The sequence below is a fragment of the Dipodomys spectabilis genome, unplaced genomic scaffold (genome assembly GCF_019054845.1).
Source record: "Dipodomys spectabilis isolate Male_0828 unplaced genomic scaffold, ASM1905484v1 ptg000532l, whole genome shotgun sequence".
In the NCBI taxonomy this organism is placed as follows: domain Eukaryota; kingdom Metazoa; phylum Chordata; class Mammalia; order Rodentia; family Heteromyidae; genus Dipodomys; species Dipodomys spectabilis.
Window position 1 is genome coordinate 434,278 of NW_024871209.1, and position 20,868 is coordinate 455,145.

General features: G+C 54.9%; 2 protein-coding genes and 1 long non-coding RNA gene across 4 annotated transcripts; all 3 read right to left on the reverse strand.

Annotated features, from left to right (window-relative positions):
• Nucleotides 1-1,339: 1,339 nt before the first annotated feature.
• Nucleotides 1,340-8,466, reverse strand: LOC122099747. Its single transcript, XR_006145998.1, has 4 exons — nt 8,306-8,466; nt 5,139-5,216; nt 2,394-2,525; nt 1,340-1,728 (listed from the first exon to the last, which is right to left on the reverse strand). It is a non-coding gene; the product is annotated as an uncharacterized LOC122099747 (long non-coding RNA).
• Nucleotides 7,178-8,154, reverse strand: Bloc1s4 (biogenesis of lysosomal organelles complex 1 subunit 4). The gene has a single exon (XM_042670278.1). The coding sequence runs from the start codon at nt 8,139-8,141 to the stop codon at nt 7,506-7,508; it is 636 nt and encodes a 211-aa protein (XP_042526212.1). The 5' UTR covers nt 8,142-8,154; the 3' UTR covers nt 7,178-7,505.
• Nucleotides 8,467-13,137: 4,671 nt separating the features above from the next.
• Nucleotides 13,138-15,344, reverse strand: Mrfap1 (Morf4 family associated protein 1). 2 transcript variants are annotated; one of them, XM_042670293.1, is made up of 2 exons: nt 14,746-15,344; nt 13,138-13,332 (listed from the first exon to the last, which is right to left on the reverse strand). In XM_042670293.1, exon 1 carries the CDS (start codon nt 15,126-15,128, stop codon nt 14,760-14,762), a length of 369 nt encoding a protein of 122 aa, XP_042526227.1. In that variant the 5' UTR covers nt 15,129-15,344; the 3' UTR covers nt 13,138-13,332; nt 14,746-14,759. The 2 variants fall into 2 exon arrangements, with proteins under 2 accessions (XP_042526227.1, XP_042526226.1); XM_042670292.1 differs by having other exon boundaries at nt 14,737-15,342.
• Nucleotides 15,345-20,868: the final 5,524 nt, after the last annotated feature.

The following is a 20,868-nucleotide window of genomic DNA, read 5'->3' on the forward strand; positions in this document are numbered from 1 at the left end:
TGCTGGGTTAGGCTCCAGGGAGCATGGCTGAGCCAGGTGCAGTTTTCCTGGACCCCTGAAGCGTTTCAGTGTACAGAGGAGACAGAGGGGTCAGGGGACCCTTTTGGATTATCCGTGGTGAAATCCAAACAGGGGGATGAGACAAAGAAGTCCTCAGCTCTGGAACCCTGTTGAAACAAGAAAGAGGAAAACCTACGCTCAGCCTTGAAGGAGGAGAAAGGAGGCAGCGGCAGGAGGCTCAGCTGCACAGCCTGTGCCGAGGCTCTGCGCCCCTGTGGCCTCAGCAGGAAGCCTCTCTCAGGGGAGCTGGGCAGCGGCCTTCTGCTCTTACAGAAGCTGGAGGGGCTGCCGACAAAGAGGTGGCCCCCGTGCTGGCCACACATAGCCCATGTCTTCCTAGAAACTGGCCAAGTGCAGACCCCCCCCCCCCAGCTGGCACTGCCCCCTCCTCTCGTGGCCCCCAGGAACAGACGTGGGTGCCTGTCCAGTGGGGGGAACAAGGCTGCATTATGAAAGTTCCACAGGTCGGCGTGGGCAGACAGAAGGCCTGAGTGTGTCCAGGGTGGGCAGGCAAGGCGCCCAGAATAGCTCACTGAGCCCGTGGTCTGGGGGCCAAGAGAGCGGCCAGGAAGAAGAAGATCATTATGAAGGGAGGACAGCATGGCCTGAGACAGAGCCAACACGCACGAGGCCCATCTGCCTCCTCCCCGGCCACGGCCTGGGCACAGGTAGTTCAGTGCAAATCTGGAGGCCTTGGGGACCCCTCCAGCACGGGGAGAGGGCCACGCCTGCTGCCTCCTCTGCCTCCTCTTCCTGCCCCTCTCCTCCCCCCCCTCCTCCTCCCTGCTCCCTCAGGACACAAACCACAACTTTAAATTTCCAACCCATAGGTAGGGGAAGCTCTGTGCGCATGTTCCCCAACACCTCCAGAAAGTGAGGGCCTGCAGGGACCGCAGGGTGAGCATGAGAAGCAGAACAGAGAACGCTGCTGCCAGGGAGGACCCAGGGCCCCCCCCAGCCCTGACCTCTGACCCCTGTGGGGGTGGAGCTCACCACGGGGGTGGGGCGTGCATGTGCTACAGTATGGGGTGAGAAGGGTCGTGTGTGGCGTGTAGGCAGGCTGCCCGGCTGGCACAGAACCCCCTGCAAGGCCACAAGGGTGGGCTGTTGAGAGGGGCTCGCTGTCAGCCGTGGACTCCCTGCCCCTGCCCCTGCCCGTCCTCTGTGTGCTTGGGGCTCCGGCAGAGACGCTGGCTGTCTCCCGGGACCCTGCCCCCAGCCCTCTGACCAACACGGGTGCCTCATCATGGGGCTCTCCCAGAATAAGCCTCACCAAACATGGGGCTGACAGGGAGACCCCAGGGGCAGGCGGAACAGCAGGCAGATGAGGATGAGATCTGTGCAGCACATTGCAGAGCCAGTGCAGGGCCTTGGGGCCTTGAACTGCTCCTGTTTGAATCACTGCTGCCGAGGGAACCATCGGGTCTGGAGGCAGAGGGACAGGAGAGAAAGAGCCTTCCTAACCACCAGCCTGCGCGGCGGCAGATGAGGTTCTTCGCCTTCTAACCAACTTCTTCTGCCCAAGGGAGAAGCTTCTGTGTGATTCCCCCCCGCCCCCCCAGGGAAGGTAGGTGGTCGCAGTGGTCCAGTGTTTCTGGGCTCTTCTAAAGGGAGGGCTGTGGATGTCTTCTCTCATTCTTGCAGTCCTGCGGAGTGGCAGCCCGGGATCTAAAGAAGATATTAAGTGACAAAGTTCCTGGTTTTGTTGTGCTCAGCATTTCTGTCCAGAACCCTTCCAGGAATGACCTCCCACCGCCAGTACTGGGGCACATTCCTAGCGACCTTTAGTGTATACTCAGTGTATAGCAGCCAGGCTCAGTGGACAGCTAATCCCCAAGAGATAAGGCTGGCTGGAGCAAGGGGAAACTTCTGAGGACTGGGTCTCCAAAGCAGGAAGGGAGGGGGCGTTTCACACTGAGCTAGCTCCTTGTCCTCAGTGACAATAACTAGCTTACGCGCAGTGTGTATCACAGGGATGCCAGCGGCATCACACTGCCCTCTAGTGACCACAGGCAGCATGTCCAGAGAGCTTACAAATACTGAGTGTTGCTATTGTCAGCAGTGCCAGGGTGGATGGAGCCTGATGTGCAGCCCTGTGGGTGACCACTTAGTGGACCACCCAGGAAAGCCTCCAATGACTCCTGGGATTCCCCAGGGCAAAGACACTGAAGCAGAGTCACTGAAGGGTCCATAGCTCCCTTTGAACTGGGAAGAAGTGGCTCAGGGCTCTCCCTTCCCCAAGTCAACCATCAGACCCAGGCTATCACGTCCATCTCCTATAATCAGACTTTAGTTTTGTTTAAAAAGTTTAAAATTTGGTTTGCTTCACTGACCTCCGTGTGTTTTGTATGTTGGTCCCTCTCCCTGGAGTGGTCCAGGGAGTGTTGGAGGCCGTGGCTCAGTTGGTAGAGTACTAGGCAATGAATGAAAGCATCGGGTATTGAGTTTGAGTTCTGGTCTTAGGCCTAAAAAAAAGAAGACAAGAAGGAACAATGTGCATATGAATGAAGCTGTTCAGGCGAGCTAAACGCAAAGACAGGAGCCAGCCTGCTGGGCTCCACTCTGCTTCTGCTCCCTGCAGGCTGTGTGATCACAGGCAGTTGACTTAACTTCTCTGGCCCTAGAGGAGCATGCAGGCTGCTGTCCGTCCATTTCCATCAAGCAGTAATTGTGTCTCCAGCTGACTTTACACTTGGAAGAACTATCAGAAGCTAAAACACCAGGGATTGTTGCACTGGGGTTGACTTCAGGATGCCCTGGAGCCTCTGCTCCTTTGTCTGGCCTCTGTTTTCCCACCTGTGGCAGGAAGTGAGCCGGTGGAGAGGGGAACTGGCCAGGCATGAGGATAAGAAGTCAGTGAAGCAGTACAGAGAGCGCGTGGGCCGTCTGTATTCTCTGGGATAGTCTCACCTCATTGGTGAAGACATGTTTGGGGCTTTTCTGTCTACCTTTAGTTTTTCATTTCTGTTTCCTAGAATTTTCTGGTGCTGTTTTATGACAGCAGAAGCCCATGGTGGATGGGAGCTGAGCACTGGCCTGGCCCAGCTCTGCAGGTAGCTCAGAAGGACTCAGAGAAAAGATGAAAATCACGATTTCTAAAGGCCTGGAAGCTTCCATGTGGCACCCTTCAGAATTCCTTGCCAGCCTCCCCTAAACCAAGCCACCAGCCTCTGTGATGGGCACCTCCATTCTCCCAGTGCCTACACTGAAGGTCTGGGCTGGCCTTCCTTGCCCCCTTCCCTGCCCCACGTGCAGCTAGTCCATGAGTCTGGTATCTTCTTTCTGATTTCTCTCCATCCCTTACCTCTTGCCTGCCTGGTCTCCCAGCCTCCATGCTCGTAAACCAGGGTCACCTCTCTCACTTCTTGCTAGCTGTGCTCCTCCACAGCAATCCGCTGCAGATTCAACCCCAGGCTGCTTCCACTACAGGATTGGGCCCACTGCTGTTGAGGGCTGGTCAGGTTATCAGACCCAATAAGCCTTGGTGCAACTACAGGCAGGGGCACTCTCGTTCCCACTTCACAAATGAGAAAACAGAGGCTCAAAGAGGGCAGTGGCCTGTCTGAGGTTCCCCAGCTAGGATACAGCAGGAAAGAGGCAGGTGTATCAGATGCTCAAGCCCCTGCTCTTTCCCATTGCCAAGCTGCCAGGGAGCCCAGGATCGAGTCTAGATGTCATGAATGTCACCTACAGCTACTGCCAGCGCTGGTGCCGGTGCATCAGCCCCGCCTCCCTCGCATCCAGTGTCACAGGTTTCTGTCCAGACCAGGTCCTCCAGGAAGTTTCCCCACCCCCTTCCTTCTAAGGGTCCCCAGCTCAAACACCCCCTGCTGGTCATTTCAGGTACTGTCTTTCTGGAGAGCTAAAGAGGAGTTAGGTTCTGCTCTAAAAACCCACTTTAGGGCAGGAAAAGTGAGGAACAGCTCACATAAACATGGCTCCAAGAGTAAGGGAGCTTAAGAGGGCAGAGGGAGCGTGAACACATGTGATCTGGCCCTGGGAGTGGGTGTCTAGCGGCATTCCGACACACTGCTCTTTCTCTCTCCCTTGCTAGGAAGGCACAGCCCCCTGTGAAGAACATCATCCCATGCTGTTAGAAGTTGGTGACAATGCCTTCTGCACACACGTGCATCCACACCTTCCCTCTGCAAGGGTGTGGTTTTCCAACCTCTTTCAATGTGAAGGTCCTGAGTGAGCACCACTGCCACCACCCTAGACTTGTCCCCTGCCCAGCAGGATGAGTAGCCAAGAAGCACAGTCCCCACACAGACCACTGTGTGCCTGGTGCCATGGACTCTTCTCTCTCTACTCATAAACATCATGGAAAGACTGCGTGTTACCACACTCTGGGCTGTAAAATGTATCTTAAAATTAAAGTAAAAACCATAACATAGCCAGACACCTGTGGCTCACGCCTGTCATCCTAGCTAATCAGGAGGCTGAGATCTGAGGATCGCAGTTCAAAGCCAGCCCAGGCAAGAAAGCATGTGAGATTCTTATTTCCAAATAACCACCAGAAAACTGGAAGTGGCACTGTGGCTCAAGGGGTACAGTGCTCACCTGGAGCTGAATAGCTCAGGGATAGCACCCAGGCCCAGAGTTCAAGCCCCATGACCAATAACAACAACGAAAAATACCATGTCTGTTCTCAGTTCAAAATAGAACTAAACTAAAAATCAAGAAAGGAAATCCTACATACCGATGTTTCTTGCATTTATATTTTCATGACCAAATGCCTAAGATGAATAACTAAAGGGGTCTTTGCACATGCTGCTCTGCCCCCTTATCCTTTTTCTGCTCTTAGCACAGATGATGCCACCTGCCAGAGGCTCTCCACCCTAGACCATCTTAGGTAAAGCTGTCAGCTAAGAGAGGAGGTGCGATGGTGTAGTGGTTGGTAGCTATGTGCTAGAGTGGCCTTCAAGGCATGCAGGGAACCTCTGGCTAGGTGACAAGCAAATGACACTGTCTCCTCTGTATGCTCACATATGGCTGAGCTGGAGGATGTGGGACTGGTCTCAGGAATCACCAGTTCAGGGCATGTTGGCTGTGGCCCAGGAGCATGGGGATGAGAGTACCTCTGGCAGGGTCCTGAGGGTTAGAGCCAGAGTTGAGGCTCCCAGAACAGGGTTTCCAGCCTCCATGGAGCCAAGGACCTAGGAAGAAAAAAAGAGAGGTCAAAGTCTCTTCCTCAGAAAAGGCCTCATTGGCCATGTGAGCATAGCAAGAACAAAAGGAATGTGCTCTTTACATGTGTGGTTAGATGGATGGCTCTCAAGGGTGCCACGCTCAAGGGTGTGCATTTTAGCTGGGTAGGGTTCTTCAAGCCTGCAACCCTCACGATTTGGATGGTGGAGGGGGGGGGGGATTGTGGTTCGAGACCATTCTAGACAAAAAGTAAATGAGACTTCATCTCAGCTTGTGGCTGGGGCATGGTGATGCCTGCCTGTCATCTCCAGCAACACAGGAAAGTGCAAATAGGAAGATTGCAGCCCAGTCTGGCCTAGGCATAAAGCAAGACTCTACCTTGAAAACAACCAATGCAAAAAGAGGCTGGAGGGGTAGCTTAAAGGTCAAGCCCCAGTACAGAAAAGAGGGAGAGGGGAAGAAAAGAGAGGAAGGAAGGAGGGAAAGGAAGAAAGAAAATAACAAAGGAAAAAAGAGGAGTATACGTATTATATGCTGCCATTTTTTAATGGTACCGGTCCTAGGGCTTGAACTCAGGACCTTGGGCACTGTCCCTGAGCTTCTTTATGTATTCTACCACTTGAAACACAGTTCTACTTTCACCCATCTTTTTGGTAGTTTATTGGAGATTAGAATCTCATGGGCTTTCCTGCCCAAGGATAGCTTCAAACCAAGATCCTCAGATCTAGACTCTTGAGAGGTGTGAACAACCAGAGCCTGGTCATTCTCTTAAGATAGTCTCATTCTAATCTCAATTTGACCTCTATGAAGTGGCATAGTAGTCAGCTCTTCCTGACTTAACCTTTTGAGTGGTAAGATTACAGCTGTGTTCAACCACACCTGTTTCCTATAGCCCCATTTATATTCTTTTTTTTTTGTCAGTCATGGGGCTTGAACTCTGGGCCTGGGCGCTGTCCCTCAGCTCTTCAGCTCAAGGCGAGTGCTCTACCACTTGAGTTACAGCGCCACTTCGAGATAGGAGTCTCATGGTCTTTCCTGCTCAGGCTGGCTTTGAACGGTGATTCTCAGATCTCAGCCTCCTAGTAGCTAGGATTACAGGCGTGGGCCACCAGCGCCCTGCTATATTCTTCTTCTAAGGAATTCTTACTTTGAGGAATTGACAATGTAACCACTGCTTTCAAACAGCTTGCACAGGACTTCTCATAAGGCCCAGTGAATTCTAGATGATCTTATTGAAGGGGGACTACTTCCCCTGGTGGTCAGTAGAAGGCCTGTGATTGGTGCACTTTCATTTGTATGAAGGCCTGTGATTGGTGTGAATACCATCACCCCAACTCCTTCATTGCTAGGTAAACAGATTACAACACCTTTTCTAAGAACCTCAAAGATGTGTCCAGACACAAAATAACTACATAAACTTAGTGCTTCTTCAATGTTACTATCTAAAATTCATGTCAGTTTGTATATGCAAGAGACTTGTGGACAGGGTGAAAGAACAAAATCCTAACAACATTCTTTCACTCAAATGGCTTCTCAACTGATACATTGATGTTACAGTAGCTGAGGTTAGTTTTTCATATCAGGCACAGATGGTACTTCCAAGCTGGCTTTATCTCACTCCCAAGATCATGAACAGCATGCCTATTTTAAAGCAAATTGGGACATAAGTGAAATATTTCTCAGGAAAGTTTTTCCAGTAAAACTAAAAACTTTACCTAGTACTTCAGTTACAGACCCAGCAAGGATAACCATACAGACTTGCTCCCTATGGATAAACCAAAACTACAGGGTTATATTGCCAAATACAACTTCATAATTCATTGTAAACAAACAAACAAAAAAAAATCAACGTTTCCTTGGAATTCGTCTAATTTTCTTTCATTTACAACCCATGCTATGGAAAGTTAAAAAGAATGCTACATAATAAACCCTCTACTGTAAAAGTAGGCTATAGAAGACAGAATCACAATTATGATTAATAAGGCTTTAATGGCTTGGTAATTTTTCTCACAGTAATAAATATATAAATCTTGAAAAGATAACACTGTTAGTTGAGTAGGAAAATCCACAAAGAACAGCGCTATTGTAGAGGACAAGTTCATTCATGTGGCTTCCCATCCCCCACCCAGCAGCCTTCAAGTTAGAATTGGAAGACCGCACTTTGTATCAGGATCAAGGAAGCGAAATGGTCTGCAGAAAATGAACTTTAAAATTCCATTCCGCAACATCATATAGGAAGTAATACGATCTTCAGCTAATGCTTCAGGCTCTTCTTTGGGGTTCTCGTGCAGTTTGACTCAGAGTTGGGGTCTGTCGTTGCAACACGGGAAGTGGTCTTCGGTCCGAAACAGGGCGGGTGGCTCAAAGGCCGCGTGCTGAGGCCGGGCGGGGGACGCCCGGTTAAAGAGGGCGGGCACGTGCATGGCGTGCAGGAGCTTCGTGAAGGCCTTGGGGAAGGCGCCCAGGTCGGCCTCCGCCTTGGCCACGTGCTCCTCCATCCGGGCCACGCTGCGGCCCACCATCCTCACGAAGGCCTCGAGTTTGTCGATCCTGCCGTAGACGCGCCGCATCTCCGCGGCCCTGGCGTGGATGCGCGGCACGCCCTCGCTCACCACGTGCGACGAGTCGCCGCGGATCATGTCCAGCATGCCCGCGAACTCGTCCACCCTGGAGAGCAGGTCTTCGAGGCCGGCGTCCAGGGCCTCCACCTCGGGCCGCGTCCCGGCGCCGGGCAGCAGGCAGGCGGCGCAGCTCGCCGCGGCGCGCCGCAGCAGCGGCAGGTCCTCGCCAGCCTCGTCCTCCCACGGCCCCGAGGCGCTGCTGTGGCTCTGGGACACCGTGCCGCTGTCCCCGCTCCACGCGGCGCCCGGCGGCTCGGCCTCCTCGGCCGGCGCCTCGCGCGGCAGCTCGGCACCTGCGGGGCTGCCCGCCATGGCCCGCCGCGACCGCTTCCGGCGCCCGCCCCCGCTTCCGGCGCCCGCAATATACGTCACTGTGCCACCGCCCGCCCGCGCGCCCTCGTTGGCGCGCGCCCGCCCGCCCCCTTCTCACCGCCCTGCGCGCGCACGTGTGCGCCGGAACGCGCACGCCCACCCACCTGTTCGTGTAGCGATCTCCCGAAGGGAGTGTGGGGGGAGTCCCCTGTGAGGTCCTCGGGGGCAAAGGTCGTGTGGCACGAAAGGGGGGTCCGGACCCGTCGGCGCCGAGGCGGTTCTTCTGGAAAGTACGGTGGAAGGGATGTCAGCGTCCCGGGGACGGCCCGGGCGCCCAGCACGTGCACGCCCTCACATCCGGGCTCCGGCGGAGGCGCGCCTTGGTCTGGGGCCGGGTCTGCGGCCTCGCGCAGGGCCCGCCGGGAGGCCCGCCCGCCGGACGAGCCCTGCCCCGCGTGTGTCCCCGCGCGCGTCCCCAGGCGCCCCGGCTGCCTTCGAAGGCTGCCGTCGCGGCTCGGGCCGGGCCGAGGGGAGCGAGGCACGCAGAGCCGGCCCGGGGCGCTTCCCGTCAGCGCCGTCGTGGAAGCGGATCTGGCCGCCGGGCGCGCGCCTCGCTGCTCTCCCCCCACCCAGCCGGCTGCGGGCCGCTGACACGGCCCCGGGGGCCCTCTCGGGGCCCCAGGCCCCGATCTCCTGGCCGGCCTCTCCTCCAGGCTGCTCTCCACAGATGGAGCTCATTAAACACACTCAGAAAGATGGGGGCCCCGAGCTCAGTGGCTGAGGTACCGGGACTGAGGGGACAGGAGCACGCACGTCCCCAACCTCCTTGGGCCCACTGCGGGATGACCTCCGGGCTGATCCACTGACCTGTGTCTTTTTCATCTCCCTTCTCTCTACCAGTCAGTCAATGAGTAATAACACGACCCGTCTAATTACTGAATGTTGCAGAAAAGCCTGGTCCCAGCTATGAGAACCAGCTGCCAGAGTGGGGAGGAAGGGGTGAAATGGTCAAAGCAAGGGCGAGGTGGATCCAGGTTTGCACAGCGATGATTTGCTGGGGACCTACAGACAGAAATGTGAGGTGGGTGGCAGCAGAGGGGGGGGATGGCAGGAGGAAGTGCTTTCGTGCTCAGCTTGTTAAAGGGGGGCTGTGGCCATCCATCTAGAATGCCCTGACCTTTCTCAGAAACTATTAACATCTCCAGTGCTAGTTAGAAAATGGCCCCAGTGCTGGGCACTGGTGGCTCTTGCCTGTAATCCTAGCTAGTAAGAAGGCAACTAACCAGTAAAAGGCTAGTAGTACTAGCCTAGGGTGAAAAACCTAAGGAACAGTGTGTAGACCTTAAGTTCAACTCTCAATACTGGCACAGAAAGAAGAAAAGGGAGGGAGGGGACGGTGGGAAAACACTGGAGTGCTGGTGGCTGACACACAAGGCTCATTTGTCTTTAGCTTTGTTCAACAGGGTTTGTGGTATGCCAGGGTCACCTGTAGTTTTACCAAGCTGAGTCCATCCAGTGAGTTGTGTGGAGAGAAGACACTGAGGTTTGAAGGAAATAGCTAGTTGGTCTGCAACCAGAGTCATTTCACAAGTATTTATTATCCATAGGGACACCAGCAAACTCAGTCCAAGGAAGAACTTCCAGCAAAGGCTTTCTGGAGGCTGGGAACTGCTCCGGGGTCCGCCCTGGCTTCTGCCAGGGATCCACCTCCAGAGCGTTGGTTGAGTTCTGCTTTGGCAAAGTAATAGGACGAGCAGGGCAGGGCAGTCACAAACACCACCAGGGCACCTGTGTTAAGTATCCAGATCCTTGAGCAGTTTGTTGTCCCTTCAGCTCTAGGGAGATGCCGAATTCATGTCACAGGCGTGGTTAATTAAGGTCTCACCCTGACTGGCCTTCCCTGGGAGCAGGCGGCATTTGCATGGCTTCTGTATTTCACAGGGCTCAGTGCCGGTCTAGCTGACTTCCTACAAAGGCCCTATGGGCTTTAGAGGCCTTGAGCTACCCTAGTTCATGTGACATTACAGGAATTAGCCTGTTTAACATTTGTATGTGTTGGTCCTTTGACTTGAACTCAGGGCCTGGGCTCTGTCCCTGAGCTTTTTTGCTTAAGGCTATTGCTCTACCACTTGAGCCATAGCCCCACTGCTGGCTTTTTGGTGTTAATTGGAAATAAGAGTCCCACAGACTTTCCTGCATGGGCTCGCTTCGAACTGGGATCCTCAGATCTCAGCCTCCTGAGTAGCAAGGGTTGGTTACAGGCATGAGCTACCGGCGCCTAACTTAGCCCGCAATGTTTTAGGCCCAGTTTGGATTGCATTATATTATGCAGGAGACAGTTTCAGTTTTGGAAGGGTAATGTCTTTGGACTGACAGAGTGCCTTGGAATGGCAAGTACACAGGGGACACGTGTCCAGTTACGCTTTGATCTTTGTGCCCTGCTTACTTTGTAGGTGTCCCTTCTCATGCAGCTCTAAACTATCTGGTTTCCACAAATCTGCACTCCACACAACCACTGGGTAAGAATGGAGCCTCAGATGGAGACTAGGCCCATTCTAGCTCTCATCTGGAGAAGGGTTAAGACACAGGTGTGAAGGGAACACAAGGCCCCGCCTTCCCGCGCTGCTCAAGGAATCCTGCAGGGCCCTAGGTCCCAGGTCTGCTTGGAGGATCTCTTAGAGAGTCGGAAGGCCTGTGTATGTGACCTAGAAAGCAGCATCCTTACCAAAGGACCAAATAGAATCCAAATGCAGTCTGAGCATCAACAGTAGGGGGTGCTGGCGGCTCAGTGAGGCCTGGACCCTGTGTCTCCATGGTAGCCACCATCTCCAGAGATCATTATCCTGAGTCATCACACAGCAGTCACATGCCCTAAGGTGCATTGTGTAATACAAATTTGTAATACAGCAGGCGAGGCAGGGAAGGCTGCAAAGGCAACGGTGGACATTAAAGTGATTGTGGGTTTACAGTGAACAGTCACCTACTGTTTATGAGGCTGTAGCTGTCAGGCCACTGGAAGGCTGCTCCCCCCCCCCCCCCCCCCCCGGGCCCCCAGGACAGTGTCCAGAGCAGGCCTGTTGAAGGGCCTAGCCTTCTGCTTTCCCAAGTTCTCCCAGGTGGAGAATCCCTGTCTTAGACTGGTTCTCAAGGTGGATTCCAGGATCCCTGTCCTTTCCCAACATTCTAGATTGAAATTCCCAGCAGCTCTTCCAAATTGTTTCTCTAGGAAGCTGTCCTGGGCCTCCCAAGTTAAGTCCTGGAGCTTGAACTCAGACCCTGAATGGGTCTCAAGGTTAGCTCTTCATCACTGGAACCAAAGGTCTACTTCTGGCTTTTTGGTGTTAAATTGGGAGGTAAGAGTCTCACACTTTCCTGCCTGGGCTGGCTTTGAACTGTCATCCTCAGATCCCAGCCTCCTTAGTAACTAGAATTCCAAGTGAGCTTCCAGTGAGCTCCCCTGAGCATTTCTACATTAGAACTCCTGAGCAGGACTTCATTTCATATCCTACCAGCTAGCTCCCCCAGGAAGCACTCTCATAAAGTGAAAACTAGAACAAAGCTGAGTTCTTCAGGACCCAACTTCTGTGTAAGGGAAGGACACACTACCCCAGGCTGTAATGAGGCAGGGCCTTCAGGATATAGGCCTCCCTGGAAAGGGGTGTGGCTGACCCCACCTTCTGCAGCTTGGGGATACAGCTCTCCCTTAGGAAGGGGCTGTGCATCATTGTACCTACCCTTCCATTCTGCACTTGATCTTTGTATGGCAATCCACATGCCTAGTGAAGATGCTAAGATAGTCCTAAATTGAAACACTGGAGATAGCTTGGCTGTGAGAAGGTAAGGCAGGCCTAAACTATAGGGTTCCGTCAAGTTCATTCCCAAACTGAAAACCAAGTATATTCCCACCCCACCTCTCACCACACACATACTTTGGTCATGGGGCTTGAACTCTGGGCCTGGGTACTGTCGCTGGGCTCTTCAGCTCAAGGCAAGGTACTCTTTGAGCTACAGCACCACTCCTGGTTTTCTGGTGGTTTATTGGAGATGAGTCTCACAGACTTTCCTGCCCCAGTTGGCTCTGAACCAAGATCCTCAGATCTCAGCTTCTTGAGTCGCTAGGATTACAGGCGAGAGCCACCAGCCAGGCACCAAGAACATTCTTTACTGGGATTCCAGCAGAGCCAACCCCCCCACCCTCTGTCAGAGGCCCAGAGTTTCGGAAGCAAGAATATTCAAGAAGACTTCATCCTTAAACAAAAATTCTTAATTTTTTGTCTTTTCAAGCAAGTGAATACTTTATTAACATGGTAAGGTTACTTTTTGTTTTTCAAACACGGTAGGGTTTTGACCTCAAACACTTGTCAGGTCTGCTACTGAAATGAACGGAGCTGGACAACAGACGGACCTCCCAGATGCCTCCTCTCTGCCCACTGAGCGTCCACTGCAGATACTTCCATGTTTCTTCGCAAACCTTTAACTTTATGCCTAGACACCCCGAAAATGCAGGAGGGTATGACATCAGCTTGTATGGAGTGTCAGGGTCTCATCTAGGTTCCAGGTCAGATAGAGCCGAGTTAGGTTGTCTAAACAAATTCACCAAATGGGTTACATCAGACAGTGTGTCACATAAAATTTAAAATTTGAACAAAATACATCTCTCCTCCTTTGGTCTCACACAGGAATTAAAGTCCCCAAATGCAAACAATCCACCTCCCCCCTTCTCGCGCTCATCAGTCCCAGCCAGGTCGGGCCCACCCACGTTCCCAGCTCGAGTCTGGCCCCTTCTTCAGCAGCGCTTCCCGGAGTCTTCTATAACGCAGCCCCTTCAGCACCTCCAGAGCTCATGCACGCACACAGACGCAAAGTTCCAGGGGGCGATCAGGTCACACGGGAAAGATCAAAGCACCTCAGAATTTACAAACCACCACCAAAGCCCAGAACACGCGTGACTTCGCGAGAGCTCACAATCCGGGCCCTAATCGTGCGCATGGGAGCGTTTTCCAAATACACGTTATTTCCCCAAACAAAACATCCAACCATCAGAACGCCTATTGAGGTCATCAACCACAGACCATCGCAGAAACGCAGTGTAAGTGAGAACAGAGTGCAGACAGAGAAAAAAGGGAAAAAAACAAAAGGCTCTCTGGTTCCAGCTCCTCCATCACGCGACCAGAATCCACTGGCTGGAAACCTACGGCAGATAGAGAGACTCGGTCAACAAGGGGTTAATCCTGGCGCGGTGACGTCCCCCCGCTGGGGCCCCGCGGGAAGGGGTGTAGTGATGCCCCTCGGTCTTCTAGCAAAATCTGGAAAGCTCTGGGGGCTGGCTCTGCGCGGCGCCGCAGGGTGGGCCGCGTTCGCCCGACTTTGGGGCTGAGAGTTGTACGATCTCTCTAAGGGACTGCACCCCGGGTGAGGGCGCACCCCGTGTGGGGACAGGAAAACGACCCCGGCTTTGCCTGTCCCCTGTGGAGTGCGCCCAAGAGAGCAGCGAGCACGGGCGTGCGCCGCCATCGCGCTCTTGGGGGGGTAACCCCGCTCCCGGCGGGTCCCCACCCCACTGCGCTCCCCGGGGCCCCCGCTCCCGAGGCTCCCCATCCCACTGCGCCCCCCGGGGGCCCCCACTCTCGGGGGCTCCCCCCTCACTGCGCTCCCCGGGGGCTCCCCCCACTGCGCTCCCCGGGGGCTCCCCACCCCACTGCGCTCCCAGCGCTCCCCGGGGTCCCCCCGCTCCCGGGGCTCCCCCCCACTGCGCTCCCTGGGGCCCCCCCACACCCGGGGGCTCCCCCCCACTGCGCTCCCGGGGGGCCCCCCACTCCCGGGGGCTCCCCCCCCACTGCGCTCCCCGGGGGCTCCCCCCACTGCGCTCCCCGGGGGCTCCCCACCCCACTGCGCTCCCAGCGCTCCCCGGGGTCCCCCCGCTCCCGGGGCTCCCCCCCACTGCGCTCCCTGGGGGCTCCCCACCTCCCCGTGGGCCCCCCCACACCCGGGGGCTCCCCCCCACTGCGCTCCCAGCGCTCCCCGGGGCCCCCCGCTCCCGGGGGCTCCCCCCCACTGCGCTCCCCGGGGGCTCCCCCCCCACTGCGCTCCCCGGGGGCTCCCCCCACTGCGCTCCCCGGGGGCTCCCCACCCCACTGCGCTCCCAGCGCTCCCCGGGGTCCCCCCGCTCCCGGGGCTCCCCCCCACTGCGCTCCCTGGGGGCTCCCCACCTCCCCGTGGGCCCCCCCACACCCGGGGGCTCCCCCCCACTGCGCTCCCAGCGCTCCCCGGGGCCCCCCGCTCCCGGGGGCTCCCCCCCACTGCGCTCCCCGGGCCCCCGCTCCCGGGGCTCCCCCCACTGCGCTCCCCGGGGGCTCCCCCCCACTGCGCTCCCAGCGCTCCCCGGGGCCCCCCGCTCCCGGGGGCTCCCCCCCACTGCGCTCCCCGGGCCCCCGCTCCCGCTCCCCCCCACTGCGCTCCCCGGGGGGCCCCCGCTCCCGGGGCTCCCCCCCACTGCGCTTCCCCGTGGGCCCCCCGCTCCCGGGGCTCCCCCCCACTGCGCTCCCCGGGCCCCCGCTCCCGCTCCCCCCCGCCCCCCCGGACGTCCACGCCCCGCCGCGCTCACCGCGCCCGCCCGGCTCACGACGACGACGCGCTCTTCTCTATCCGCCGCACCAGCGCCACCAGCATCTCGGCCATCTTCGCCATCTCCTGCGCCTTCTCGTCGGCCTTGTCGCTGCGGGCGGCCTTGTCGGCGGCGCCCGCGCCCTGCTGCAGGCGGTTCAGGGCGCTCTCCTCCGCGGCCTCCACCTGCGTCCGCGCGGGCACGAGCGCGCGCCCCGCCCCCCACAGCTTGCCGCGGGGCCGCGCCCGCGCGCGCGCCCGCGCCGCCACGTCCTCGCGCATCTCGCGGATGACGGGCAGCAGGAACTGCTCGAAGTCCTCCTCGGGCTCCAGCACCTCCACCTCCCCGGGCTCGGCCGGCTCCGCCACGTCCAGGGGCCGCATCTCCTCGCCGCTTCGGGTCCGCGCGGGCGGCGTCTGCGGGGCGCAAGGCGGGGCGCGCGCGGCGCTCGGCCTCTGCTCCGGGGTCTCCCCGGAAACTTTTCCCCCTCGGAAACTTTTCCCCCCGAGAGAAGACGCGGAGAGCAGCGACTTGCGAGCAGAGCAGCCCCGGACAAAATGGAGTCCCGGCCGTCAACCAAAACGGTGGTCGTCAACCGGACTCTGCGCGTTGCGGCCCCTTTCACGACACGCCCGCGCCTCGCTTTACGGTCAAGCTGCGAAATGCGTGCGCGCGCCCGCCCGCGGAGGGGCGGGGCGGTGCCGCCGCGGGCGCGCGCGACCCTCCCCCCCTCTCCCCCTCCCCCCGCCAGTTACCCGGATGGGGTCGGCCGGCAGCACCCGGCGAGTCCCGGCTGTCCGAGCGACGCAAAGCCGGGACGGGGCCGTGGTCTAAGTGGCGCACCCCTGCCTTGCAGACACAGCCCTGCAGACAAAAGGCGCACACGCAGCCTGAGACCGGAGCTCCGGGTTCAAGGCCAGCCGGGCCGGAAAGTCCGGGAGACTCTTACCTCCAAAGAACCACCAGAAGAGCGACGGGAGCTGTGGTGCAAGAAGCTCAAGGACAGAGCTCGGGCCCTGCGTGGGGCCGCAGGACCAGTGTGCGCGTGCGCACACACACACCTCTCTCACACACACACACACCACACAATACACACCACACACACACACCTCTCACACACACACCTCTCACACACACACCTCTCACACACACACACACTCAATACACACACACACCACACAATACACACCACACACACACACCTCTCACACACACACACACTCAATACACACACACACCACACAATACACACCACACACACACACCTCTCACACACACACCTCTCACACACACACACACTCAATATACACACACCTCACACACACAATACACACCTCACACACACCACACATCACACACACCACACATCACACTCAATACACACCACACATCACACTCACAATACACACCACACGCACACATCACACACACACCACACACACACCTCACACCACACACACACTACACACCACACACCTCACACTCACACACTACACACATCACACACAATACACACCACACATCACACACCTCACACACACACACACACCTCACACACTCACAATACACACCACACATCATACACAATACACACTACACACCACACACACACAATACACCACACATCTCATACACACCACACACACAATACATACACCACACACACCTCACACACACCTCACACACACAATACACACTAGACATCACACACACACACCACACACACCACACACACCTCACAATACACACACCACACACACACTACACACCACACACACACAATACACACACACCACACATCTCACACACACCACACACACAATACACACACCACACACACCACAATACACACCTCACACACACACCTCACACCACACACTCACAGTACACTCACACACACACCACACACTTCACACACACAATCCACTCACACCACTCACACTCACAGAATATACACACACAACACACACAATACACTCACACACCACACACCTCACACTCACACAATACACACACCACATACACCACATATATATCACACACACACCACACACACAATACACTCACACACCACACACACACAATACACACACCACACACATACCTCACACACACAATACACTCAAACACACACCACACACACACCACACATATACCACACACACCACACACACCACACAATACACACCACACACACTACACACACCACTCACACCACACACGCACACCACACACTCAACACACACCACACACACACCACACACACCACACACTCACACACCACACACGCCACACACACCACACACGCCACACATGCCACACACACACCACACACACACCACACACTCACACCACACACGCCACACACACACAATACACTCACACCACACACACCACACACACACACCACACCACACACACACACCACACACACACACCACACACACACACTCACACCACACACACAGTACACTTAGAACTAAGTAACAATGCAAGCAAAATATCAAAAGTTGGGGCTGGGAAGGTGGGTCAGTGGTAGAGCACTTGCCTTGCGTGCATGAGGCCCTGGGTTCGATTCCTCAGCACCACATAAGCAGAAAAGGCTGGAACTGGCACTGTGGCTCACATGGTAGAGCGCTAGCCTTGAGCTGAAGAGCTGAGGGATAGCACCCAGGCCCAGAGTTCAAGCCCCATGACCAAAAATATATCTCAAAAGTTTTGTGGTGCCAATCAAGTCTTAGAATGGGGACTTAAGAATTTAAATGCTTTATTAGAAACGAAAGCATTCATGAGTTGTTTCAAGTCAGTTAAATAGAATGAGCTGCAGAGGACAGGAAGGAGGACACAACAGAGATGAGAACAGAAAACAGCAAGTCCAGCAATCGGGCACCAGTGAGGATGGGACACCTATTAATGCCCTGTCCCAAGACAGCAGGCTGCGTGGGACCCCATTTCATCTTATCCTAGGGAAGAGGTGCTACTTTTCATTCACTTGGTAGGGCACATTTCATTCCCTCCCCCGCCCACCCCCAGCTGAGCAGAAAGTACCAACGTCTGCTCTAGCCGCTCACTCTTGGGGTGTCCACTCTGGGGTTTATGACATGCATCCATCTGGCTGGGTTTGAGAAGGGGTAGATCCCAGAGAGTGAGGCGTGGGAAACAGCAGCCCGAATTCAGAGATAAGCACCTTATCATCGTCTAGCGAGCTGGGAGGCACACAGACAGTGCCGCCTTTCCTTTAAGTCTTATACTCCCTACTCAGCTGCAACATTTACTTAACACACACACACACACACACACACACACACACACACACACACACACACACACACACACACACACACACACACACACCTTCCATCTCCCTGACTCAGCCTGCTGGCCCAAGTAATCACTGCATTCTGGGAACAGAACATGAATAGCTAAAAGAAACATTTAGCCTTAAAGATTTTAAAATGCCACGTGGGAAAAGGACTTGTCTGATCACAAATGTGTTGGCAAAGAAAAATAATAGCTATCTCAAGGTTGGACATCCATCTTAAGGACATCCATCTGGCAGAACCCTTCCTTTGTTCAAAAGGAATTTTGGACAGTTATGTCACAATGACCCAGATTTAATCAGCAGACCAACTTTGAAATCCATGGGCCCAGTAGATCACAGTGTTCCAGCAAGAAAGTACCAGGTATCGGGAACAGAGGGGAACACTTACCCAGGACAGATTAGGGCCAACTCCCAGCCCACTTTTTCACCCTACATCCTCCTGATCAACAACAGCATCTTTCTCAGAGCACCCTCGCTCTGCCCCTTAGAGCTGCCTTTGGCTTCTTCTTGCTTAAACACTGCCAAATTCTTACTTTTGTGAAGGAATTCTTATTCCAAGATCTTAGGTCAAAGACCTGGGGCAAAATGCTGAGCCCTGGTCCCTATCTCTTGAAGGGGATCTTCACAGATCTCACCAGACACCAGTGACCATTTCTTTGCTCTGAAAGCCCCATGCTTTGCCTACTCATCTTTCTGTCCTTGCCAGGTCACAAATCTTCCCATCCTCACAGTTTTGCATTGCTCAGATCATAGAGTTGGAGTCATTGGGTAGCCAGAGACTACATGGAGGCTTATTTCTTTTTTAGCACTCCATTGTCTGTATGGGCCATGGTTTATCCACTCATCCACTGAAGGGCATTGGCTTCTGCGTTTGGCAATTGTGAATAAAGCTGGTGAAAACATCTGTGTGTAGGTTTTGATATGGACACATAAGTTATGTATTCCAGGCTGGTCTTAAATGTCCTATCTCAGTCTCCTGAATATCGGGATTACAACTGTATACCACAATGCCCAGCTCTCATTATGATCAACAGAGGGGTGTGTGTGTGTGTGTGTGTGTGTGTGTGTGTGCGTGCTGAGTTTGAACCAAGGGCCTTCACTCTTGCTTGGCTTTATTGTTCAAGGCCGGGGCGCTATATCACTTGACAACAATTCCACATTTGACTTTTTGTTAGTTAATAAAAGTCTCATATGTTTCTGCCCAGGCTGGCTTCAAACTGCAATCCTCAGATCTCAGCCTCCTGAGTAGCATGAGCCTCATGTACTTGGCCATAATTCATCTATTTAAGCATCTAGAAGTGTCCTTTTCCCTCTCCTTCAAGCCAAGGCATGGGGTGAGCTACGCAAAGGCTCTATCTTGTCTCACAGATTGGTTAATGATGGCCAGAAATGCTTAGTATTCAAGCTGCTCACATGGCTTTGGTTTTTATTTGTTTTTGTCAGTTGTGGGGTTTGAATTTAGGCCCTGGGCGCTGTTCCCCAGTTTTTTCCACACAAGGATAGTGCTCTACCACTTTGAGCCACAGCTCTACTTCACTTTTTTTTTTGGGGAGGGGTGGTTAATTGGAGATAAGAGTCTCAGGACTTTACTTCTGAGCTGGCTTCCAAATGTGATCCTCAGATCTCAGCTTCCTGAGTAGCGAGGATGACAGGCATGAGCCACCGGGCCCTGGCCAGGCTTCGGGGTTTGCATGGTAAGCACGGTTGCTTGTGAGGCCATACACATCTGGGGAACCTTGGAGCTGAAGCCACGCCCGGCTGGATGCTGCTCTCAGTGTTTTCTACTTTCCTATGAAAGGACATGTTCACTTTGCTTTCTTCTCTATTTGAACACTGGTCCTCACTCTTGCTAGGCAAGTGGGTTTCCCTCCGAGCCATGCCTTCAAGCCAGTTTACTGTTGTTTTGTTTATTGGTTGGTCTGGGGCTTGAACTCTGGGCCAGCTTGGGCACTGTCCCTGCACTGTTCAGCTCAAGGCAAGCGCTCTACCACTTGAGCACAGCACCATTTCTGGTTTTGTAGTGGTTTCTTGGAGATAAGAGTCTCACAAACTTTCCTGCCCTGGCTGGCTTTGAACAGTGATCCTGAGATCTCAGCCTCCTGAGTAGCTAGGATGACAGGCGCGAGCCACCTGCCCGGCTTTACTACTGGTTGTTTTGAGGCAGTCTGCTTCCTGTGTAGACGTACACTTGGTGCCATCCACTGACACTGTCCTCCTGTGGCTCGGAGGACAGGTGTGCAGGGTGGCATCCAGCTCTCCATTGAGAAGGGGTCTTGTGAACTTTCCTGCTAGGGCTGGTGTTGAACTGGGATCCTCCCAGACAACCTCATTCCCCCCAGGTGCTGGGATTACACGTGGGAGCCACTGGTGCCAAGGGTCACATGTTAACCCTGGAAAGTCACGCCTTACCCCTCTGGACATCACTGTTATAATTTTTTTCAAAAAGTTAAAGCTTGGCCAGGCGCCGGTGGCTCCCGCCTGTCATCCCCGCTACTTAGGAGGCTGAGATCTGAGGGTTACGGTTCAAAACCAGCCCGGGCAGGAAAGTCCGTGAGACTCATCTCCAATAAATCACTAGAAAACCGGAAGTGGCACTGTGGCTCAGGCGGTAGAGCGCTCGCCTTGAGCTGAAATGTGCAGGGACAGCGCCCAGGCCCGGAGTTCAAGCCCCACAACCGACCAAAAACCCAAAAAAGGTTAAAGCTTATTTAAGAAAGAAAAGAGGAAAGTATTCATGTGAGAGGTGACAAGGGGGCTGGTTTGAACACAGATTATAGATTTTAATTTTTTTTGTTTTTTTG